Source organism: Oryctolagus cuniculus, chromosome 1 (genome assembly GCF_051225735.1).
Source record: "Oryctolagus cuniculus isolate XC-2025 breed Fujian yellow rabbit chromosome 1, ASM5122573v1, whole genome shotgun sequence".
NCBI classification, from domain to species: domain Eukaryota; kingdom Metazoa; phylum Chordata; class Mammalia; order Lagomorpha; family Leporidae; genus Oryctolagus; species Oryctolagus cuniculus.
The window spans coordinates 103,362,084-103,380,845 of NC_142867.1; the positions used below are offsets into that span (position 1 = coordinate 103,362,084).

The 18,762-nt window shown below is 45.9% G+C and overlaps 1 protein-coding gene and 1 long non-coding RNA gene across 7 annotated transcripts; one reads left to right on the forward strand and one right to left on the reverse strand.

The window, feature by feature from the left end:
• Positions 1-2,341: 2,341 nt before the first annotated feature.
• On the reverse strand, positions 2,342-15,326 carry LOC127491747 (uncharacterized). Of its 3 annotated transcripts, XR_016220038.1 has the most exons (4): positions 15,008-15,302; positions 13,839-14,069; positions 12,777-13,165; positions 2,342-8,180 (listed from the first exon to the last, which is right to left on the reverse strand). It is a non-coding gene; the product is annotated as an uncharacterized LOC127491747 (long non-coding RNA). The 3 variants fall into 3 exon arrangements; XR_016220037.1 differs by lacking the exon at positions 2,342-8,180 and having other exon boundaries at positions 12,748-13,165; positions 15,008-15,326; XR_016220035.1 differs by lacking the exons at positions 2,342-8,180; positions 15,008-15,302 and having other exon boundaries at positions 12,748-13,165; positions 13,839-15,000.
• POU2AF3 (POU class 2 homeobox associating factor 3) lies at positions 7,962-18,027 on the forward strand. 4 transcript variants are annotated; one of them, XM_070078000.2, is made up of 5 exons: positions 7,962-8,102; positions 9,973-10,067; positions 13,943-13,994; positions 15,443-15,672; positions 17,362-18,027. In XM_070078000.2, the coding sequence occupies exons 1-5, from the start codon at positions 8,096-8,098 to the stop codon at positions 17,728-17,730; spliced, it is 753 nt and encodes a 250-aa protein (XP_069934101.1). In that variant the 5' UTR covers positions 7,962-8,095; the 3' UTR covers positions 17,731-18,027. The 4 variants fall into 4 exon arrangements, 3 of the variants coding, with proteins under 3 accessions (XP_069934101.1, XP_069934097.1, XP_089168631.1); XM_070077996.2 differs by lacking the exon at positions 7,962-8,102 and adding an exon at positions 8,220-8,620; XM_089312505.1 differs by lacking the exon at positions 7,962-8,102 and adding an exon at positions 8,640-8,943.
• The last annotated feature ends 735 nt before the right edge of the window (positions 18,028-18,762 follow it).

Here is an 18,762-nt window from a genome sequence, read left to right on the forward strand (position 1 = left end):
CAAGACTCTCATTTTCCACATGGGTGCCCCAAGCCCCTCCACACGTGTTCATCACATCCTCTGCTAATTTCCCGCACTCTGGCACAGCTAGATAGGATCCAGAAAGAAGGGGATTAGTCCACCCTGAAACATGGATGATTGCCATTCCTCCTTCCCCAGGCTGCCAGTGGCTTTCTCTGGTTGGGTGCGCGTGCTGCTACTTATGGAGCGCCAGCACAGAGGCTGGGGTGGGAGCCCCCCTTTACCTACCCCCAGCTCCTGGGGGAGCAGGTCAAGAAGGAGCATCAGCGGCCTGTGCTGCTAAAAGCCCTCTCCCAAGTCCATGCCCCACCAGCAGCTCTTCTTTGCAGCCCAATCTTGTTTATTACTTTGCTTTTAATAAACACATAATAATTGCATACATTTATGGAAAGAATGTGACGCTTGAATGTAAATATGTCTTGCATAATGAGCAAATCAGCATATCCATGACCTCAAATGTTTACCATTTCTTTGTGGGGAGACATCCAAAATCCACCCTCTCATGTAGCTTAATGTTGGGGCTGACTATGGTTACCCTACAGCACAACAGAACAGCCGAGTTTATGGCTGCTGCCTAACTATACCTTCACAGCCACTGACCAAGTCTCCCCACATCCTCCTCCCCCACCTCTTCAGCCTTTGCTCCCACCATTCTACTCTATTTCCATGAGACAGACTATTTTAGATTCCACTTTGAGTGTGAGCCTCTGGTATTTCTCTTCTGTGCTTGGCTTCTATCACTCGAACTAATGGCCTTCCAGGTTCACTCATAGACTTGCAAATGACAAGATTTTTTTTTCTTTTTATGGCCATGTAGTATTTCATGGTGTGCATATACCACATTTTCTCTATCCAGTCGTCCACTGATGGTCACTGAGGTTGATTCCATATCTTGATTATCATGAACAGGGTTGCAATAAACACAAGGGTGTACATATCTCCTTGACAGTAAAGAGGTACCTCAAAAAATTGTACCTAGAATGACCATATAATCCAGCAAGCCCACTACTGGGTATATACCCAAAGGAAATGAAATCAGCCTGGTCCTTACTTGGCTAAATATTTGCTCTTCAATGAAAGTTAGCAACAGCCACTATGAGAGGAAGAAAATTTTCTTAAATCCTCTGTGACTTGGGATGCTGTCCTGGTTCCCAATGTCATTGGCAGAGCCATCGGTTGATGATAACCTTGATAGCCAGCCCCTGCACAAAAAGAAGAGACTGTCTCTCTCTGCAGATTTAGGAGTCTTCACAAAACGTTCAGTCATTTGATCATATAAATTTTTTATAGTGATTACAGTTATGTACCACTTCCCATGTATTACTAAGTGGCAACAACACAATAATGTTTGTGTCAATTATAAATACATGTCCATTTGATGCTAACTTCTGTTTGATTATAACACTAGATATTAGTATTACATCATGTTCACTCTCTTATTTTGCTGTTATCTACTCATATGTTTACCCACCTAACACGCTGAAGATGACTTGAATCACAGATGAGTGAGCTTGGCAATCAGACTTTGGAACAGGGAGAAATACCATGAGTGCAATGGTGCCTACGTTCCAAAGAACTCAATCCCTTTCATTGTGCTTGACAACACTATAAAAAAGGAACCATGTACAGGCCCATACTCCATCTGCACCCATGACAGTTAACTGGTCTAAAAGGGTTTGAAAGGATTAAGAGTGGTGTTAATAATTCCAAAGGCTAAATGAATTCTATTTAGCTTAACAATATGTCTTTATATTACATATATTTTAATTTGTCCTTTTTATGGTCCTGGAAATACTCTGTCAAAAATTAAACCAAGCCACAAAATTATGACAGGGAAATCAATTGCATTTCCCTATCCCATTTTCCACTTAAGTACTCCCTACTTTCTACTATATGTGTGGGCTAATTTCACCTTTTCATAATAATGCACACCACCAGCATATGGGAAAAAATGCACCATCCTCTCTCCTTCTTCTTCCTTAAACCTGTTATTCTATGACTCACAGCTTTCCTGGGAAGGCCAAAGAAAATAAAAGAGCTCAGGTTCAAAAGTCTCTCTCTCTCAGGTCCTTCCAGGACACAGGATAGATTCAAGATTTAAAGCAAGCAGTGATGTTGATGTTGATGTCAAGTTCAAGCTACTTAAGAAAACTGAATGGATGACAGTGTCAAAAATAAGCTGAAAGTGAAATTTGCCCATGCAAAAGCTGCAATCTAGACAAATCATCCCATGAGTCACTGGAAATAGTATGAAGTTGAAAGTCTTTGTGTTTCTCTTACAATATTATACAAACCCCAAAGAATGGCAGAAGGAAACCACATCTTTACCTTGTTTATTTAATAAATGCTTTTAAATGAGATTTATGAATTCCTACAGCTCAATTAACAACACAGCATCAAGGTACTTATTGTAGAAGGGGAAGGAGACTGAAGTATTCTTAAATTCCACAAAGGGAAAACAATTATTAACCCCAACAGTAAAATACATATTTACATATACATATATACTTACACATACACGCACATAAATATACCAGTATTACTAGCATCAGTATGATCCCTCTTTCAATATGTAAATCTAAATAACAGCCATAAGGAATAAAACATGACTTACATTTAAAGTACCAAAATAACAATTGATGCTCACAGTTGAATCACATTACATGGTAATGATTCTACTAACCCCACACCAAAGTTATGCTCTTTATGTTTTATAGTTGGGTTCTGAGCAGTTCTAATGGATTTTCTCTATTCAAAAGAAGATTACATGGTTTGTCTTACACATCATCTCCATTGTAAAGAGGTAACTCACAAAGTCATATACTCCAGGTGAGAGCCATTCTCCAGCTAGAGCCTCAAGGGGAAGACGCATGAATGGCCCACCTCTCTGTACCAGCATTTGGCTCAGAGCCTAGCACAAAATAGGTGCTCATTAAATCTATGTCGGATTGAAGTAAAACTGTGCCACACAAAGGAATATCGAGCTAGCTCTCTTGAAACCAGTACATGAGAAAATTCTTACCAGGGGTAATATTTAAAATTAGCCATACCACAGCCTTTCAGAGGCCCCCATCCCATATGGAACTGCCTGGATTCAAGTCCCCACTGGGCTCCAACCCAGCTTCCTGCCAATGTGGACCTGGGAGGCAATGGGTAAGAACTCAGGTACTCAAGTCCTTGCCATCTGCATGACACCGAATGAATTTCCAGATTGCTGACAGTGCATTTCAGGGACAAACCAAGCAGATGAAACACATTCATATTCTCTCTCTCTTTCTCCCTTTCAAATAAATGAAAATAATAACTTGACAATTAGCCACACTCTGCAAATCTAAACAGTGGGTGATATTGAGCTTTAGTAGGAATTTAGTATTTTTACATGTATTATAGAGGAAAGTTACTGAATCTGTGAAGAAGCACAGAAAATGTGAATATTTCATTTATATACTTACATGCACTATAGTATACTGCCAGAAAGTCTTATAAGTTATCCAAGGCTTGATATTATCTACTGTGTGATTGAAACATGTATGAAAAATAAATCAAGAACCAAAATCACCAAAGTTCAAGATAAGTACATAACAATAAAATCATCTATAGTTATTTGCCAGAGATAGAACCATGTTACTTTCAATCTCTGATACAGAAGTATCTTTTATTATTTTTTTTTTTACAGACAGAGTTAGACAGTGAGAGAGAGAGACAGAGAGAAAGGTCTTCCTTCCATTGGTTCACTCCCCAAATGGAGGCTACGGCCGGCGCTGCGCCGATTCGAAGCCAGGAGCCAGGTGCTTCCTCCTGGTCTCCATGGGGTGCAGGGCCCAAGCACTTGGGCCATCCTCCACTGCACTCCTGGGCCACAGCAGAGAGCTGGACTGGAAGAGGAGCAGCCGGGACAGAATCCGGCGCCCCGACAGGGACTAGAACCCAGAGTACTGGCTCCGCAGGCAGAGGATAGGCTCCGCAGCGCCGGCCAACAAAAGTATCTCTTAATTGCAACCCCTAATAAATAAGACATATGGTTGCAATGTACAATGTTACTGCGAATACATTATAAGGGAAAAAAGAATATTTAAAAAACTTACAAATTTCAGAAGGAAACAATTGTGGACCAATTGAATTAGCTGTTTTGCATTAGGAAAAGTGATAGCTATCCTCTAACCTTTATCCTAATTAGATATCTTGAATGGAGTAATCTGAAATTTTTAATGCTAAATAATCATAATTGAAAGATCATTTAATTGTTTTATTTCTTAATTGAGATGACGTAGCCACAGGTCTTCATCATGGTACTTTTTACATGTTTTTCATGAAAGATGAATTTTCCAAGCAGTCTATAATGGTATTTTTCTTATTTAAATAACTTATTAAATGCTTGTTTCCTGTGAAAACCTCTCAAGATAAAAGTTAGACGTTGAATAGTTGAATATTTCTTGTGGGAAGAGACTGACTCGGCACAAATCATTAAATAGCCTTCATCTAACAGAGTTCCTGGTCATTTCATATGGACCAAATGTTCACTCGAGGACCCAGTAAGTACTGGTTTTCTTCATGTATTCAAGCTTTGGGAACTTGATATTTCCCACAAGCTTTGGTAACAGTGTCCTAAAGTCAAGGTGACAAAAGAACTTTGCATTTACATGGAGAATTTAAAGCTATAGTCAAATCTGGAGGGAATAAACCATGGCTTTTCCCTATACCGAAAGTCTTTCAATATGCAAGTGTCTAAATTGAATAAAACCTCCTCCTTTGGGAGAAAAATATAACACCCTGCAGTTTATTTGCATACAAAAGACTGTTAAAATTGCTTCTCAGCCTTTTAGCTGAGATCAAGTGTAAAAGGCTGTTAAAATATTTAGTTTAAAACTTTAAAAATAAATCTATTGTAGTCCCATCATTCTGGGTGGGGCCCGCTGACTTGAAGGTCAACAACAAAGTGAAGAGTTTCTGAGTGCAGAGACCTGGAGAACTGTGATGTATGCAGAACTACAGAAATTTCCATGGGTGAACCTCAGGGAGAGAAGACATGGGCGAGGGAGGTGGCACAATTACTTCCTCAGGCTGAGCACTGGCCCTGGCCAGAGATTATCACAGTATGATCACTCAATAAATGCATGAGGCAGTGAATGGACTAAACAGTCTCATGATGGAAAAGCAGCAGTGTGTAAGTGGGACAAGACAGGGGTTGATGCCAGAAACCTGGATTTATTTATCTTCCTATTCCTCGTGCTTCATACCATACCTAGTACAAGGTTGATGTGTAGCTAATAACTAACTGGATGATGGCTCCATCACTGATCAAAGCAACCCAACAGTAATACAGACTGCCTACAAATAGTGGGCTCCTACATCCTCTATTCAGATTCTACTGTGAACCAGGGTCTCAGCCAAGCAACAGAGCCAAAGGCCAGCTGCCACCAGAGATGACAGGAAAAGACAGTCCCTCCCAGTACTTAAAGATCCTCTGCGACACCTGAACATCAAGACTCTGGGTCATATTTTCAAGCAGGTGAATCAGTTGAGATTGCCTCTGTATTTTGCTCCTGAGAGATGATAAGGACTTGAGGGCTGACTTGCTAAAGGTGACAATGTCCCCAGCCAGACGGTCCCCAAGCACAAACTGGATTTAGCATCATTCATTAAACCTCACCCTCACCTCTTTAGATTCTAGGGTTTCCAGTCTTTAATGAACACTCTCAAGTCAGCAAGACTGTCAGCCTCCACATATCCACTGGTAGCAAAATTCACAGCGCACCAAAATACACCTGCCGCACACAACACTGAAATGTGTGCTTGCCTGCTTTACAGATACTATTTTTCCAATGCTACTTACAACTCAAGAAGGATCCTTCAATTAACAACTAGCATATTTTTCATAAATGGAATGAATTGGAAAAGATGGAATACAAGAGAAAGTATCAAGAGCCTCATGTGTGCAGGTGTACATCGGTTTGTCTTCTCCACATGGGTGTTGTTACAGATGTACATGATCATGTAAAGCAGACTTCTTATTGTGGATTGAAGTCCCAGAAGTTTGAAAGCACCTCTAACAAAATATCAGCAGGATGATAGTGAAGAATAAGGGCTCTGGCGTGAAACTTGTCAGAGTTTGAAACCCAATTCTGCCACTTATATATGCTCAATCGTCTTAGCAAGTTGCTTACCCAGAGCCTGTTTTCTCATCTGTGAAATGGGGGTGATACAGTGCTCTATATTACAGCTGTGACACAACAAATGACAACCTGAGAAAGCCCCAACTCTACGGCTGCCTGCGGTCTCAGGGCACCAATGTCGGCCGCTCCAGGCCTCACTGCACACTCAGATCTCTGAGGACTCACAGAGCCCACTTAAAAAGGACCCTCCCTTACTTCCACAGCATGGCGCGGCTCCTAAATGCCTGTGCTGGGGGGCTGGCAATTCCAGAAACAACAGGAACCTAAACTCCTTAACGCTGAGCTAAACACTGGGGTGGGGAGGTCAGGGGAGTTCTTTCTGCAAACAGGACTCCAGCCCGGGGAAAGGTGGTCTTCCGAGGTTACTGGCCAGCGACAGCACTGGGATGTCCACCCCAGCCAACGCGGGCTGACACAGAAGCCCTGAGACTGCCCTCATCCTCTCCCCCAGAGACCTGGCTCCAGCTGCCAAGGAACTCCTGTCTACCAGGGTCTCGGCATTCCCAGAGCTCCATAGCTTCCGCCGGCACATTCGAGACCATGCAGACAGTTTTCTGGTGGTCTTTGGGGGCTAATCCATGCTCTTCGCATCCCAGAGAACACAAGGAACAAGGAGCAGAGGCCTCCCAACATCACCTGCTCTGGCACCTTACAATCTCTTGGTTTGCAAAGAGAACCCCACCCTCCTCTCTGTCTTCTGCAACTGCCCCTTCCCTTGGGGAGGGGACAGGATTTGGTCTGGCACTGCTCCTCTGAGCCACTCCTGTGTCTCCCAGTCTTCCAGACGCCACCGCAGAGCTATACCAAGTGCTTGTGGGAAATGGTCCTGCACAGTCTCAAGTCATTGGTAAGGGGCTCAGGCCTGGGCCAAAAAAGCAGTCTGGCCCCCTAACCCCTCTTACCTCTCCCCTAAGAGTGAGAAGATTTAAAAACAATCATGTCCTTTCAGCTAAAAGGCAGTGGTGGCTGCAGAGGGAGAGAGATGGAACGTCACAGTGTGGGGACGGAACACCAGTCTCAGGAAATCCCCAGAGGCTGGGGTCCGTGGGCACCCCACACCCCATGGGGAGGAGCAAAGGGTCTTAGTGGGTGAGGATTCGGCACCAAGGCCTCAGTGGGTCTCAGGAAGAGAGCAGATGAAAAGGGGAGGGAAGCCTGCACGTGGCCAGGTGGGGCCCCAAGGAGACCAGGCCCAGAACCAAGGCCTCTGCTGGGCCTCCTGCTTGCCACCTGGGCACCTGGCCTGCAACCTGGGCCCAGAGTGACTCCTTGCAGGGCCACACCCACTGGCTGCCATGTTCCCCTCCCCAAAACCTGAGATTTTCCCTTAAAACGGAGCTTGGGCTTGTGAGGATGAGTGTGGCTGGCCAGCCTGGCTCAGGTAGTCCCTGGGGGCAGCCGGGGCCCTGCGTGGCTCCCGAGCTGCTCTTGAGGCATAACTACAGAGCATCTTCGAGGACACCTGCTCTGTCTGTGGGGAGGTGGACAAAATGCTCAAAATACGGCAAAACCAGGAGTCAGGACCCAAAGGGGTCTCACTCCCTGTTTCTCTGGACTCCCTGTGGGGTGCCTGTGTGCAGGATTTCTGCAGAAGATAGTCCATTTTGTTAAGCCTTTGAATATTCAAATTGAAAGTATCGCGCAATCATTGATTGTCAAATCATGGGTTTCTAGAGGTTTTAAATACTTGGCATGAGGGGGAAAAAACTCAAACCTATACCCGAAGGTATAAAACATTAATTCTGTTTGTCTCCTGCTCCAGGGACCTGGGTGCAGCCGGATGCTTTGTGAAACTTCAAAAATGTTGCATCTCTGCTTCTCTCCCTGCACAGGAGCCCTCCTAGGCGCCCAGACACTGCAGCTGCAGCACCCAGCCTCCGACCCAGCTCCTGCTGACCACGATGTCGGGTAACTCAGCTGCTTCTCCTGGGGTCGGGTCACGCGGGCCAGGGGCACTGAGATCCGGGCTTATTTCCACAGCTTTTCCTGCACAGAACAGAGAGGCACAAAGTCAGAGCACCGAGGAAGGGCCGGGCGGGGATCCGGGAGAGGGCGCGGGTTCCCATTCGGCACCTGCTCCGGAAGGCAAAGGCCAAGAGGCAGAGTTGGCCGCTCTAGGGGCCCGTGTACCCCGGGCCCTAAGCCCACTCTCCCAGTTTTCCACAGTCGGTCCCAGGACTTCGCGGCGCCGACCCTGCGCGTCCATAGGCGGCAGCTGGGGGAGCTAGAGGCTCGCAGTGAATCCGGAATGCGAGCCGGGAGCGCTGGCCGCCCGGAGCTGAGCTCCGGCTGTCCCCGTGGGGACCCCGAGGCGCGCCCGCCGCCCGCGGAGCCCGGAGCCCGGAGCCTGGAGCAGAAGAGGGGCGGGGAAGAGACTGGGGTGCGGAGATGGCGCGACGCTGCAGCGCAGGACTCCTTGGATCAGGGCAAGGAACAACACAACCCCCTTTCCTGGGGGAGCCCCTAGCTCCTGGGACCTGGCTTGGGCTGGGGAAGAAGGGATCCCTACTGTCCAGCTGCGGTCTCTGAAGTGACCAGATGAGGCGCTGGCGGCCTGGCACTGTCGCCACCCGCCCAGGGGGAACGTGCGGCCGCCCCCCGCCGCAGCGCCCAGCCCCTCCCCGAGCAGTTCCCGGGGCTCACTCTGGGATCGAGGTCAGGCCGGAGGCTCCTTGGGCTCCTGTGGTCACCCCTACCTTGGAAGCTTGGTCGGCCCGGCCCGGCCCGGCCCGGCTTGACCTAATAGCAGGTCCGACCTACTCACTGCGGCTCTGCGGGGCTCGGAGCCATGGATGCCCTGCTCCCAGCACGCAGAGGGTCCCTCCCCGCAGACCCCTCCGGCGCGCGACCGGCTGCTCCCGAGAGCCGAGGGCCTTGCGGATCAGCCCCAGTGCCGCGGACGGCCCCTTCCGGAAAGCGGCCTCCCGGCCGAGTGCGCGGTCCTCGGGCGCCCCAGGGACCGCGTCGCGGGAGCTGGCGCTGCGCGGATTCGCCCCGCAGCCTCCGCGCGCAGCCAGCAATGCCTGCCCCAGAGAGGGAGGGGTAGAAGGGAAGAGCCGGAGCAGGGCCGAAGGAGGGAGGAGGAAAAGATGGAGAGCAGGAAAGGCGGAGAAAAGGGGCGAAGGAGAAACAGCCAAAAGATAAAACTAGAGAAAGGTGAAACATCCCTGGCTCTTCTGCTGGGGTCAGTGTGGCAGGTCCCTCGCCTGCCTAGGACAGGGCTGGCAGAACTCCGCTTGTCCCAGGGCTGACTTCCAGTCCAAGGGCACATGAAGGTCAGAGCCTCTGCAGAAGCCCCACCTGGCCTGGTGGTGGAGAAGGGACAGGAGACTTCCATAGCAGCCGGAACATGTGGTGGGCTGGACTAGGTCCGCTGCTGTGAAGCGGAGAGCGCGTTCCTGCTGCAGTGCTGGGGTCCAGAACCCCAGAGGCCCCTGGGGTTAGTTTGCCAAGGGGGTGAGCTCTCTGGCCTGGGCTCCACATTCCTGAGCAGAAAACCCCTGTGCTCTTGGATCCTGGGCCAGGGGGGAACAGGCCTTATAATCTCCAGAGGTTTTGTGCCGTCTGCGGTCCCCAAACCCGCTCAGCCTCACTTCATTAAGATTGAGAAATCTGGGTTTTCCACCAGCGTTTAGCATTTCTCTTTGTGTTCCCCCAAACCTACAGATTTTCCAGCACCATAGCCTATAAAGCACACCCTCTCCCTCCCCCGCCCCCAAGTCCACAGCCTGGTGCACAAACCTTGGCCTTGACCACTGACTCAGTTGCCTTTCCCCAGAAAAACCGAAGGTCTACCAAGGTGTCCGTGTGAAGATCACAGTGAAGGAGCTGCTGCAACAGAGGAGGGCACACCAGGCAGCCTCAGGGGGAACCGTAAGCATGCACCTGTCTCTTGTTCCCCAGCCAGGGAGGCCTCCTCCAGCCCTGGGTCTGGGATTGGTGTACAGGCCTGGCTCTCCCCAGCTGTGCTGAGAACTCCCATGCCCCTCTTCCTCTCCGTTCAACACTGGAGGCCCCTCGGGAACAGCTGGGGCCTGTTGTAGGGCTCAGGATTTAGGGGACCTCATTTGCCACTGATTTAGGTGTTGAAGGTTTGCTAGCAATCCACAGGGAGAGCGGCAGCCCCCAGGTAAGGAGGTCATGACTGTGTTAGAAGGCAGTGTGTGTAGAGCCCTCACACACCCACAGCAGATCTCTCCTAGAAAGGCAGCTCATTTTAGGGAGTGCTTCCAGGATAGCACCTGTGGAAAACCCTTCCCTCCCTCTGTTCTTCTGGAACTTGGCCTCCGAGGTCACTTCTCTGTAAATCACCGGTGGCTGGAAGCCCCCAGCACAAAAGGGTCAAATCACTGCAGAGGCGACAGCTTAGAGGGTCCATAAAACCACTTCCTTAAGATCTAATGATGCCTGAACACAGTTACAAGTTCTTACGGAATTGATCAGAACCATCCTAAGGGCACCTTCCCCTAACAAACAGACCTTCCTAAGGCAAATAAGCATCGCCAGGAGCACTCAGCAGGATCAATAAACCAGATAGGGTTATCCCCAAGGAAGGGCACACAATTGCCCGTGGGTCAGTTTGGGTGTGGACAGAGGACCCGACAGCTGGGATTCGTACTGACCATGTTAGGACTGGTCCTTCTCCAGCCTGTTGGCATCTGCTCCACAATGGATTTTGTGCCTGGTGATGTTTGTGTGCAAAGTATGACTTCATATGAAATGAGAGGAGGCAAATGCTAATAGGAGTGTTGAACAGGTGCATTGGGTTCAGATCTGTGCTCCTCCATGTGTATATCCTCTCGCAAATGATTCAATCTCTCTTGCTTCAGTTTCTCCTCATCTTTGAACTGGGGATAATAGGATTTTCTTGAGGGTTAAATGAGCTGTTGCATATACAGTGTTTGGAAGAGTGCTTTCCACATAATGAGTGCTCAGTAAGTGTTAGCTATCATCAGTTCCTACAACTACAATAAAATTCCCACCAAGGATTGGAAACCAGCTACTCAGGAATCTTCGTTCAAACCCTTAGCTTCGAGTTTGGAGTATAAGTGTGGCTGGCTGTGATTTAGCATACACAGCTGAAGAAGTTAGTCTGTGCTGTCAGGTCGCACAGGAAAACATCCCTACAGTTGTAGAGGGCTTCCCTGTAACTCTTAAACATTCTTTATTCTTTTTTGGCATACTCACTTCATTTATAACAACCGGGGAAGCAACAGGATCACAAGTCTGTGTTCCTCCTCACAGCTAAAGCTCATAACATCACCTTTGCTCAAGATCGAGCTCAAAGCAGGGCCAGTTTCATCTCATTCTTAGCACAAAAAACCTGCCCTCTATCAGCTCTCAATTCCTCTTTCTGGCGATCCAACCTGACTTAGCAGGAGTCTGGTTAGCCCTGAGTCCAATTGAGAGATGGTCACATAAATAACAAAAGTCAGGGTCAAAGGACTGGAACATACATCTGGAGCAAAAAGAAAAGGAAATCAATGTGTCTGTAACAAAGCATAGTCTTTTGTTAAGCAGCTTTGGCACTTGTTAGAATTCTGCTTCAGCTGCACCTGGAGAAGTCCCCTCTGGGCATGGGAACCCCGTTGCTCTGGGGTCCTTACAGATTGGTTTGGCCACTGTTGCCCTTGTCAGCCAGCTACAGGAACTAAACTAAAGGTAAATTGTCTCACTTGTGTAGCTGACCAGGTTCTGTTTCCTGGTGCAGTTTGACTTAATCTAATCTTTTCTAAATCCCTCTCCTACCTCCAACCTCTGAAAATAAAGCAGGACTTCTGAACCAGTGCCTTGCAGAAATATACAGAGTGAACAGAGCTTATTCTGCTTTGCTCCCGGGAAGATGATACTGGCCCATGCTCTCATAAGCACGTAGGTGTAACACATACATAATTTGGTTAGGAGAGCCAGATGTAAAAATCCCTTACTGGGAGCCCTCAGAAGCAGCATGTGGGATTCTAGACATGCTGTGAAGGCGCACACAGTAGGCAAGGATGCCAGAGCCCAGGGGAGCATTTATGCCTGCTCCTTGGTGTTTGTGTAGACCTTTCTGATGTAACAGAGATGATCTCCAAGTTGTTTGATTGTTGAGGGAGACCTCTAGACAACTTTAAGGCACGGAGAGAATTAATTGCATTATTACAAATATTACAAAGCAGGAAATTTCTCTTAATTTGTTGTCAAGTCAGAGTAACATCCACAATGTGAAATCTTAAGAAGGCAGTCATGAATGCATAGATTGAGACTAATAGCCCAGGTTGCAAGCTGTACCAGAGGAAACCCTGTCCATATGGGATTGGTAAATGGATTTTTAAAAACTTGTCGGTCAGATCAACTTGCACATACACACACATACACACACACTTGCCTTTAGGGCAAAGGGAAACTTGAGTTAGTACTTATCTAAAGATAAAATTTACCTTTTTTTAATCATTACTTGATGTGTTTTTATAAATTGTAGATTGTGGGGTTTATGCTGTTTGAAATCTAAGAGAGGGGTGCCTTTCTTTGATTTCTTGGAGCGAAGGAGAGAGTGAACCCAGGACTAGAAAGATAATATCAAGTAGGATATTGTAAACATACCTCAGGGAGATAACAACAGGATAACAGGGAGGCAGGCAAACAGGCCCATGCAGGGGGAGGAATGGGGTTAATGAGAATTCTACAATGAAGCGGATTTTTAAAAACCCACTCTTTCCAAGTCCTTCAGCTCAAGCTGCAGCCAAATATTTGCATACGGAGCCGGTAAAGGATTCCAGCTTCCTGGTTCATGACTTTACAGCATGGATCGTTTTCAAAATTCACACCACCTCCTGTTTCAGCAGAAGCCAATGGTGCAGCAATCCCAGTGGCTCTGGGTACGGGAGTGGGTACACCCTGTAACCCAGGACAGGTGTGTCGAGCTCGGCTTTCCAGCCCAGAATCCCAGAGCAACGCAGGTCCCTTTAAACTTTAAAGCCACCACCTGAAATCTAAAAAGAAAAAAAGAAATCCTAAATTACTCATTTAGTGTGATTATCCATTCAACTGGAAAATGCAGGCTGCTGCACTTTAAACAGTGAGAAGGAGCAGTCTCATAAACTTTAAGTACTAAATACAGTAATGATAAAAGCAACGTTTAGCGAAAGTAGTCAAAAGCATACAGAGCTGAATTATCTCCTAACCATAAACTAGAAGGTAGATTGCTATGACTCACTCTCCCTGAGACTTTAAGAAGATAATTTCCTATTTTGATATTTCATACATAGTAAGAACCTGTGAACATTTTTGGCTCTTCATCATTAATAAAGGTAGGAGTTGTGTTCTTTGGGGAATTCCAGCAGCTCAGGATCTAGATGGCACATGAAAAATTTGAGGAAAAAGTTACAGCTAGTTGGCTTTAAGTAAATGTTAGTCCTTATTAGTTTTAAATTAAATAACAGAAAGGCTGTTGGCGGAGTTTTCTCAAACATACATTTCTGTAACATACAAATTGTTTACATTAATTTTTTTTAGCAAAGTTAATAACCTTTACAATTTGAATGGGAGAATTTGATGTTAGAGGGGAAAAAATCCCCAGCAAACAATAACACTGAATCTAAATAAAATATAGCATTAGTGGTTTTTAAGCAAGTCAACTACTTTTCAGAGAAGGAATCAGCTTACCTTACAGCAGAAGCAAACAGAGTTCCCGTCCGAATATGTTTGTCAGTTTCCCTGGTAGAACTTGTACGTGACTTTGCTTCATGGTCATATCCTTGCTTTGGCAGCGGTCCGGAGGCAGCAGTATCATTTCAGACCCAGTAACAACATCCTCTGCAGGTCAGTACAGCTGGCATTCCAATTCCCTCAAAACCTCTTTCATAATAAGTTCATCTGGAAAGTCTTGCAAAGGTGCTTGATTCAGGGGTTAAGATAGGCACCACCATTTAATTGGAATCCAACCAATCAGAAAGTGAACCAAGTATAGTGACTGCAGATGTAAGCCCGTAAGGAAACAAGCACGCATTTCTGTCCTTGTTTCTGAACTGTCTGCTCTCTGCTGTCTATGCTGCCCCAAGGGTCTTGTTCTTCACATTTATTCCAGTTCCTCATCTCCAAGCAACTAAACTTGACTGTGAGATCCAGTGGTCCAGTGTTCTTTTTTAGCGTGCTAGTCGATGGAATAGAGAGCATCCTGAGGTACTAGAATATCCCCCTTGCCCTTGCTCATTTAGCTTTCAGCTGACAGGGGCTTCCCTCCCCTTCTTTTCTCTTCCCACAAAGCAGTTCAAACAAGTGTACATTTTCTCAGCCCAGTACGAATAACTCTACCACACAAACACTGCTACCAGTGCCACCAACAGTTAAGAGTTTAAGATTGTATAGAAGGAAGCCTGTGCTTCTGGCGGCTCCCACTTGAATGTGTCACTTTAATATTACCTCAGAGGAACTTGAAACTTCAAAAAACAAAAACAAAAACCCAATTTCCTGCAGTCCCTGTGATGGGCACACTGTAAACCTCTTCTTTGAATAGTTAAGGAAAATAATCACAAATTGGGCCTACTGGTGCCAAAATGGGAAAGAAGTGATTTTTTTTTTTAAGTATCCTTGTTTGAAATTTAACTCACTCTATTTACATTATCATGTTAACATGTCCAGTGTCATGTTCAGATGCTACATTTCATGTTAACGAACTTTCTGTAATTTAAAACAAGTAGTATTAATTCCTACAATATTTGCTAGCTGCCATGGTCTATCATTTGCATTGTCATTTAACACACTTCTCAAAGCTCTGTCTGTCCTCAAAGTTTAACTCATTAAGTAAGTGTGAAAAAGTTTAGGAAAGCAATTACCCTAAATCAAGAGAATCCGTTCCCAAAGCATCAGAAGTTGTCTCGATGCCTCAAACAACTCTGTCAGTTATTTCTGGGAGGTTGAATTGAGCTGCAGACAGAGGGGCTGGGTGTTGATGATTGTTGGTAGTCCAAGAAAGTGGAGACTTGAGCCATTACTTCAAAGTGATGCTTAGAAACAGGTTGGGTCCCTTTTCTTTTATTTTTGCCCTAGCCACATTTGCAGCCAATTTCCTGGTTATAAGCCAGATTAATTTCACTGAGATTTGAAGTAGTTAAGACAATGAAAAAGTCCAACTTGCCTGCCTGTTTACTTTTCTGGAACTTCATAAGCCCATTTCCCCTAGACATAGTAAATATTCAGAATATAGAGTTTCATTCAAACCTGTAGTACAATTCCTAAGCAGAAACCTGCCTTTTTCCTTTCTCCTCCAGGACTGTATTTTGAGCCTGAACCGATTTCTTCCACACCCAATTATTTTCAACCCCGAGATTTTTCCAGTTGTGCTTCTTATGATGAAAACTCAGGCTGCCTCGACCAGATCTTTGATTCCTACCTTCAGACAGAGACGCTCTCAGAGCCCTCGTTCCACGCCACGCAAAGTGCTCCACACTATTTCCCGGACGGCTTCCAGGCTGCCCCTTTCTGCTTTAACCAGAGCCTGGTAATTTATCTCTGTTCTTGATGTAACTTGATTTTTGCTAACCATGGGGTAATAATGCTTTGTAAGAGCTTGCAACATCTCCCGCGAAATCATGCAAACACTATCAACAAGGAAGACATCCAAGAAATCAAGCACAGGACCATTTAGAACTCAATGTGTGGCAGTAGCCATATGTTGCAGGGCATGAACCCTTGGATACACACATAAGTAAGATTTACAAAGAAGCTCGCTCACACATGTAAGTAAGCTGGTGTATGACAATAAAAAGAGGCTTTCTGGCGATACTCATTTGATTTTTTTTTTTTTTTTTGACAGGCAGAGTGGACAGTGAGAGAGAGAGACAGACAGAAAGGTCTTCCTTTGCCATTGGTTCACCCTCCAATGGCCGCCGCAGCTGGCATGCTGCGGCTGGCGCACCGCGCTGATCCGATGGCAGGAGCCAGGTACTTATCCTGGTCTCCCATGGGGTGCAGGGCCCAAGTACTTGGGCCATCCTCCACTGCACTCCCTGGCCACAGCAGAGAGCTGGCCTGGAACAGGGGCAACCGGGACAGAATCCGGCGCCCCGACCAGGACTAGAACCCGGTGTGCCGGCGCCACAAGGCGGAGGATTAGCCTAGTGAGCCGCGATGCCGGCTCATTTGATGTTTTTTGAATTGTGACACTGGGAATTACTGATTTAAACAATGGTCCTTGAACTTTATGATTGAGTTTGGAGTTCTTGAAAATGGAATTAAGATTGTGTCTGCACAGTCCCAGCTTCATTTTGATGGTGGGGAAGTGGTTGGTTTGGTCACTGAGAAGGCTCTGCTAACTGGTTGTTTTGGTCTGCTATAGGCACGAGAACTCATTTGAGTCTGACAAGGCTAGCAAAAAATTGTTGAAAGAATTTGGACTATTTTCAAAATTTGAAAATGTGTTTTCCCTTAAAATGAAATAAGATTTCTTAATGAGAGATACTAGTTGTTTTTAAAACATTTAATGTAAATTTTTATTTTTAAGAAATGTAGAGACTTTTATCTTTTGGTTTGTCAACAGTCTTTATAGGCATCAACTCAATTTCAGAGGGGATAGGAAATTAACAGTGTATACATGTTGTCATGATAGACATACTGGGTCCCAGATACCTACTTCCCTTGCAGCCTCTGAGTTAGGCTCTCTCGGTAACAGTTATAGACTTTCGCAAGAGGAAGCAGATGGTACTTTAGTAGTTAAGTATTTCAGTGCTTTAGCAGTGGGAAGAGTAGTTACTGTCTTGGCATAGTCCAAAAGGCTGGGTCCCAGAGGATCCAAATTCTACCTTTGCATGTGGTCCACCTGGATCTCCATGGTCAAAGGTGTACCGAAATACCTGGGGTGCCACCTGCAGCTTATATTATGGCACACAGAAGGATCTGATGTGCAGGTGACTTGAAGCACAATGGGATTTTGTGGTTTAAGAACAAAGCATCCTCTAAAGTTTGGTTCTAACAAAGGAAGCCAGTGAAGCAAGGCAATTGACTGCTGGGAAATAAAGAGGTAAATACAGAATGTGGTGTCATGAAATCATGCAGTCAGCAAATAAAATTACTTCTGCAGATTTGGGCGTTTTGTTGTTTACACCCTATTCCATATTAATGAATCTACACTGTACAGTTCTTTTCATCCTAAGTCAGCGAGCTCTTTGTTCCTTGGTTTTTATTTCTCCAGACCCCAGGATCGCCTTCAGATTCCTCCACTCTCTCTGGCTCCTTAGATTACAGTGACTCGCCGGCTCAGCTACCTCCCTACACTCCTGGGAATTTCACTTCTCCCACTTCTGTGGACACCAGAAACTGTGGCTACCCCCCAGAAGACTGCTCCTACCACCCCTCGCCCTCCAGTGCCCCGTACAAGGGCTTCTCCGTGGCCACCTCCACCTGCTGCTGCGCCTCCTGCGAGGCGGAGCACCTCGATGCCGTCAGGACAGCAGCGTACTTTTCCTATCCAGGGGCAGACTGTGTGGACTTTGCCTCCTCGGCAGCCACTGCCAGCGATTTCTACGCCAGGGAAACGGACTGCGACATCTGCTATAGTTAATAGAAACTACGCTTCCCTGGAACGTGGCATGGGTACATCTATTTTTGTACCATGTCTAGATGACACTTTTCAAAATACGCGACCCATTAAGAAACCACCACAAGTACGGTTTACCTATCACTACTTTCAATTTTCTGACACTAACTTAGGCTTTACTGTGAAGTCCTCAGATCTGGGCAGGGTGTCCCTCCTACTTATGTGTTCACAGTCCACATTGTTGTAGGAAACTTTCAATGGTTTAGTTTTCTGTGTAATGAACAAAATTTTTTTACCAATAAATAATTTTGTATTACTAAATGTTGGGTTATTTTTTAAATTGTCAATGGTTTCTACTTGTTCTGTTATCAAGTAATTCTAGAACTCACTAGCTGTTCTTTGGTGTTTTCATCTCATTTATTCATGAAATCTGAGGTTATGTTAATGTGATAAGCTGCCTTTGCTCCCCTGGGATTGAGGGTAGACACAGTTACAATGGTGGAAATGGACACCCCTGCCTCTGCTGCAGATGGGGCTGTACAGCTTGGAGCAACATTAAAAAGACATTGAGTAATGATCAGTGCCTCATACCTAACACGAATCAATAGAATGCTTATATGACCCAAAAGTATATCTTACCTACAGCAGTGTTAATCTGTAGATAATTCTTTTTTGTTTCCAAAGTATTATTTTATAAACTTTCTGGGCAGATATTTGATCTTCTTTCTCTTGAGAGCTGCCATACAACTGAAAGAGCCTAAAGTTTAGAATTTGTTGTGACCATATAAAATGGTACTTCAGAAAGTTCGTGGAGAGGTAGAATGAAAATATAAGTTTCGGGCAGGCATTTGGTCTAGAAGTCTAGGGGCTGGTGATGTGGTAAAGCAGTTAAGCTGCCTCTTACAACTTGATGGTGGCATCCCATGTACAAGGGCAGGTAACAGTCCTGCCTGCCCACTTCCAATCCAAGTCCCTGCTAATGCGCATTGGAAGACAGAAGATTGCTCAAGTGCTTGCCCCTGCCACCTATGTGGAAGATTCATTTGGAGTTCTTGG

Bases quoted from the DNA above. Each gene is read 5' to 3' on its own strand.
- POU2AF3 (XM_089312505.1), top strand. From the start codon at position 8,733: ATGAGGCGCTGGCGGCCTGGCACTGTCGCCACCCGCCCAGGGGGAACG. The intron at 10,068-13,942 runs GTAAGCATGCAC...TTGCTTTGGCAG, and splicing joins AGGCAGCCTCAGGGGGAACC to CGGTCCGGAGGCAGCAGTAT. The intron at 15,673-17,361 runs GTAATTTATCTC...TTATTTCTCCAG, and splicing joins TCTGCTTTAACCAGAGCCTG to ACCCCAGGATCGCCTTCAGA.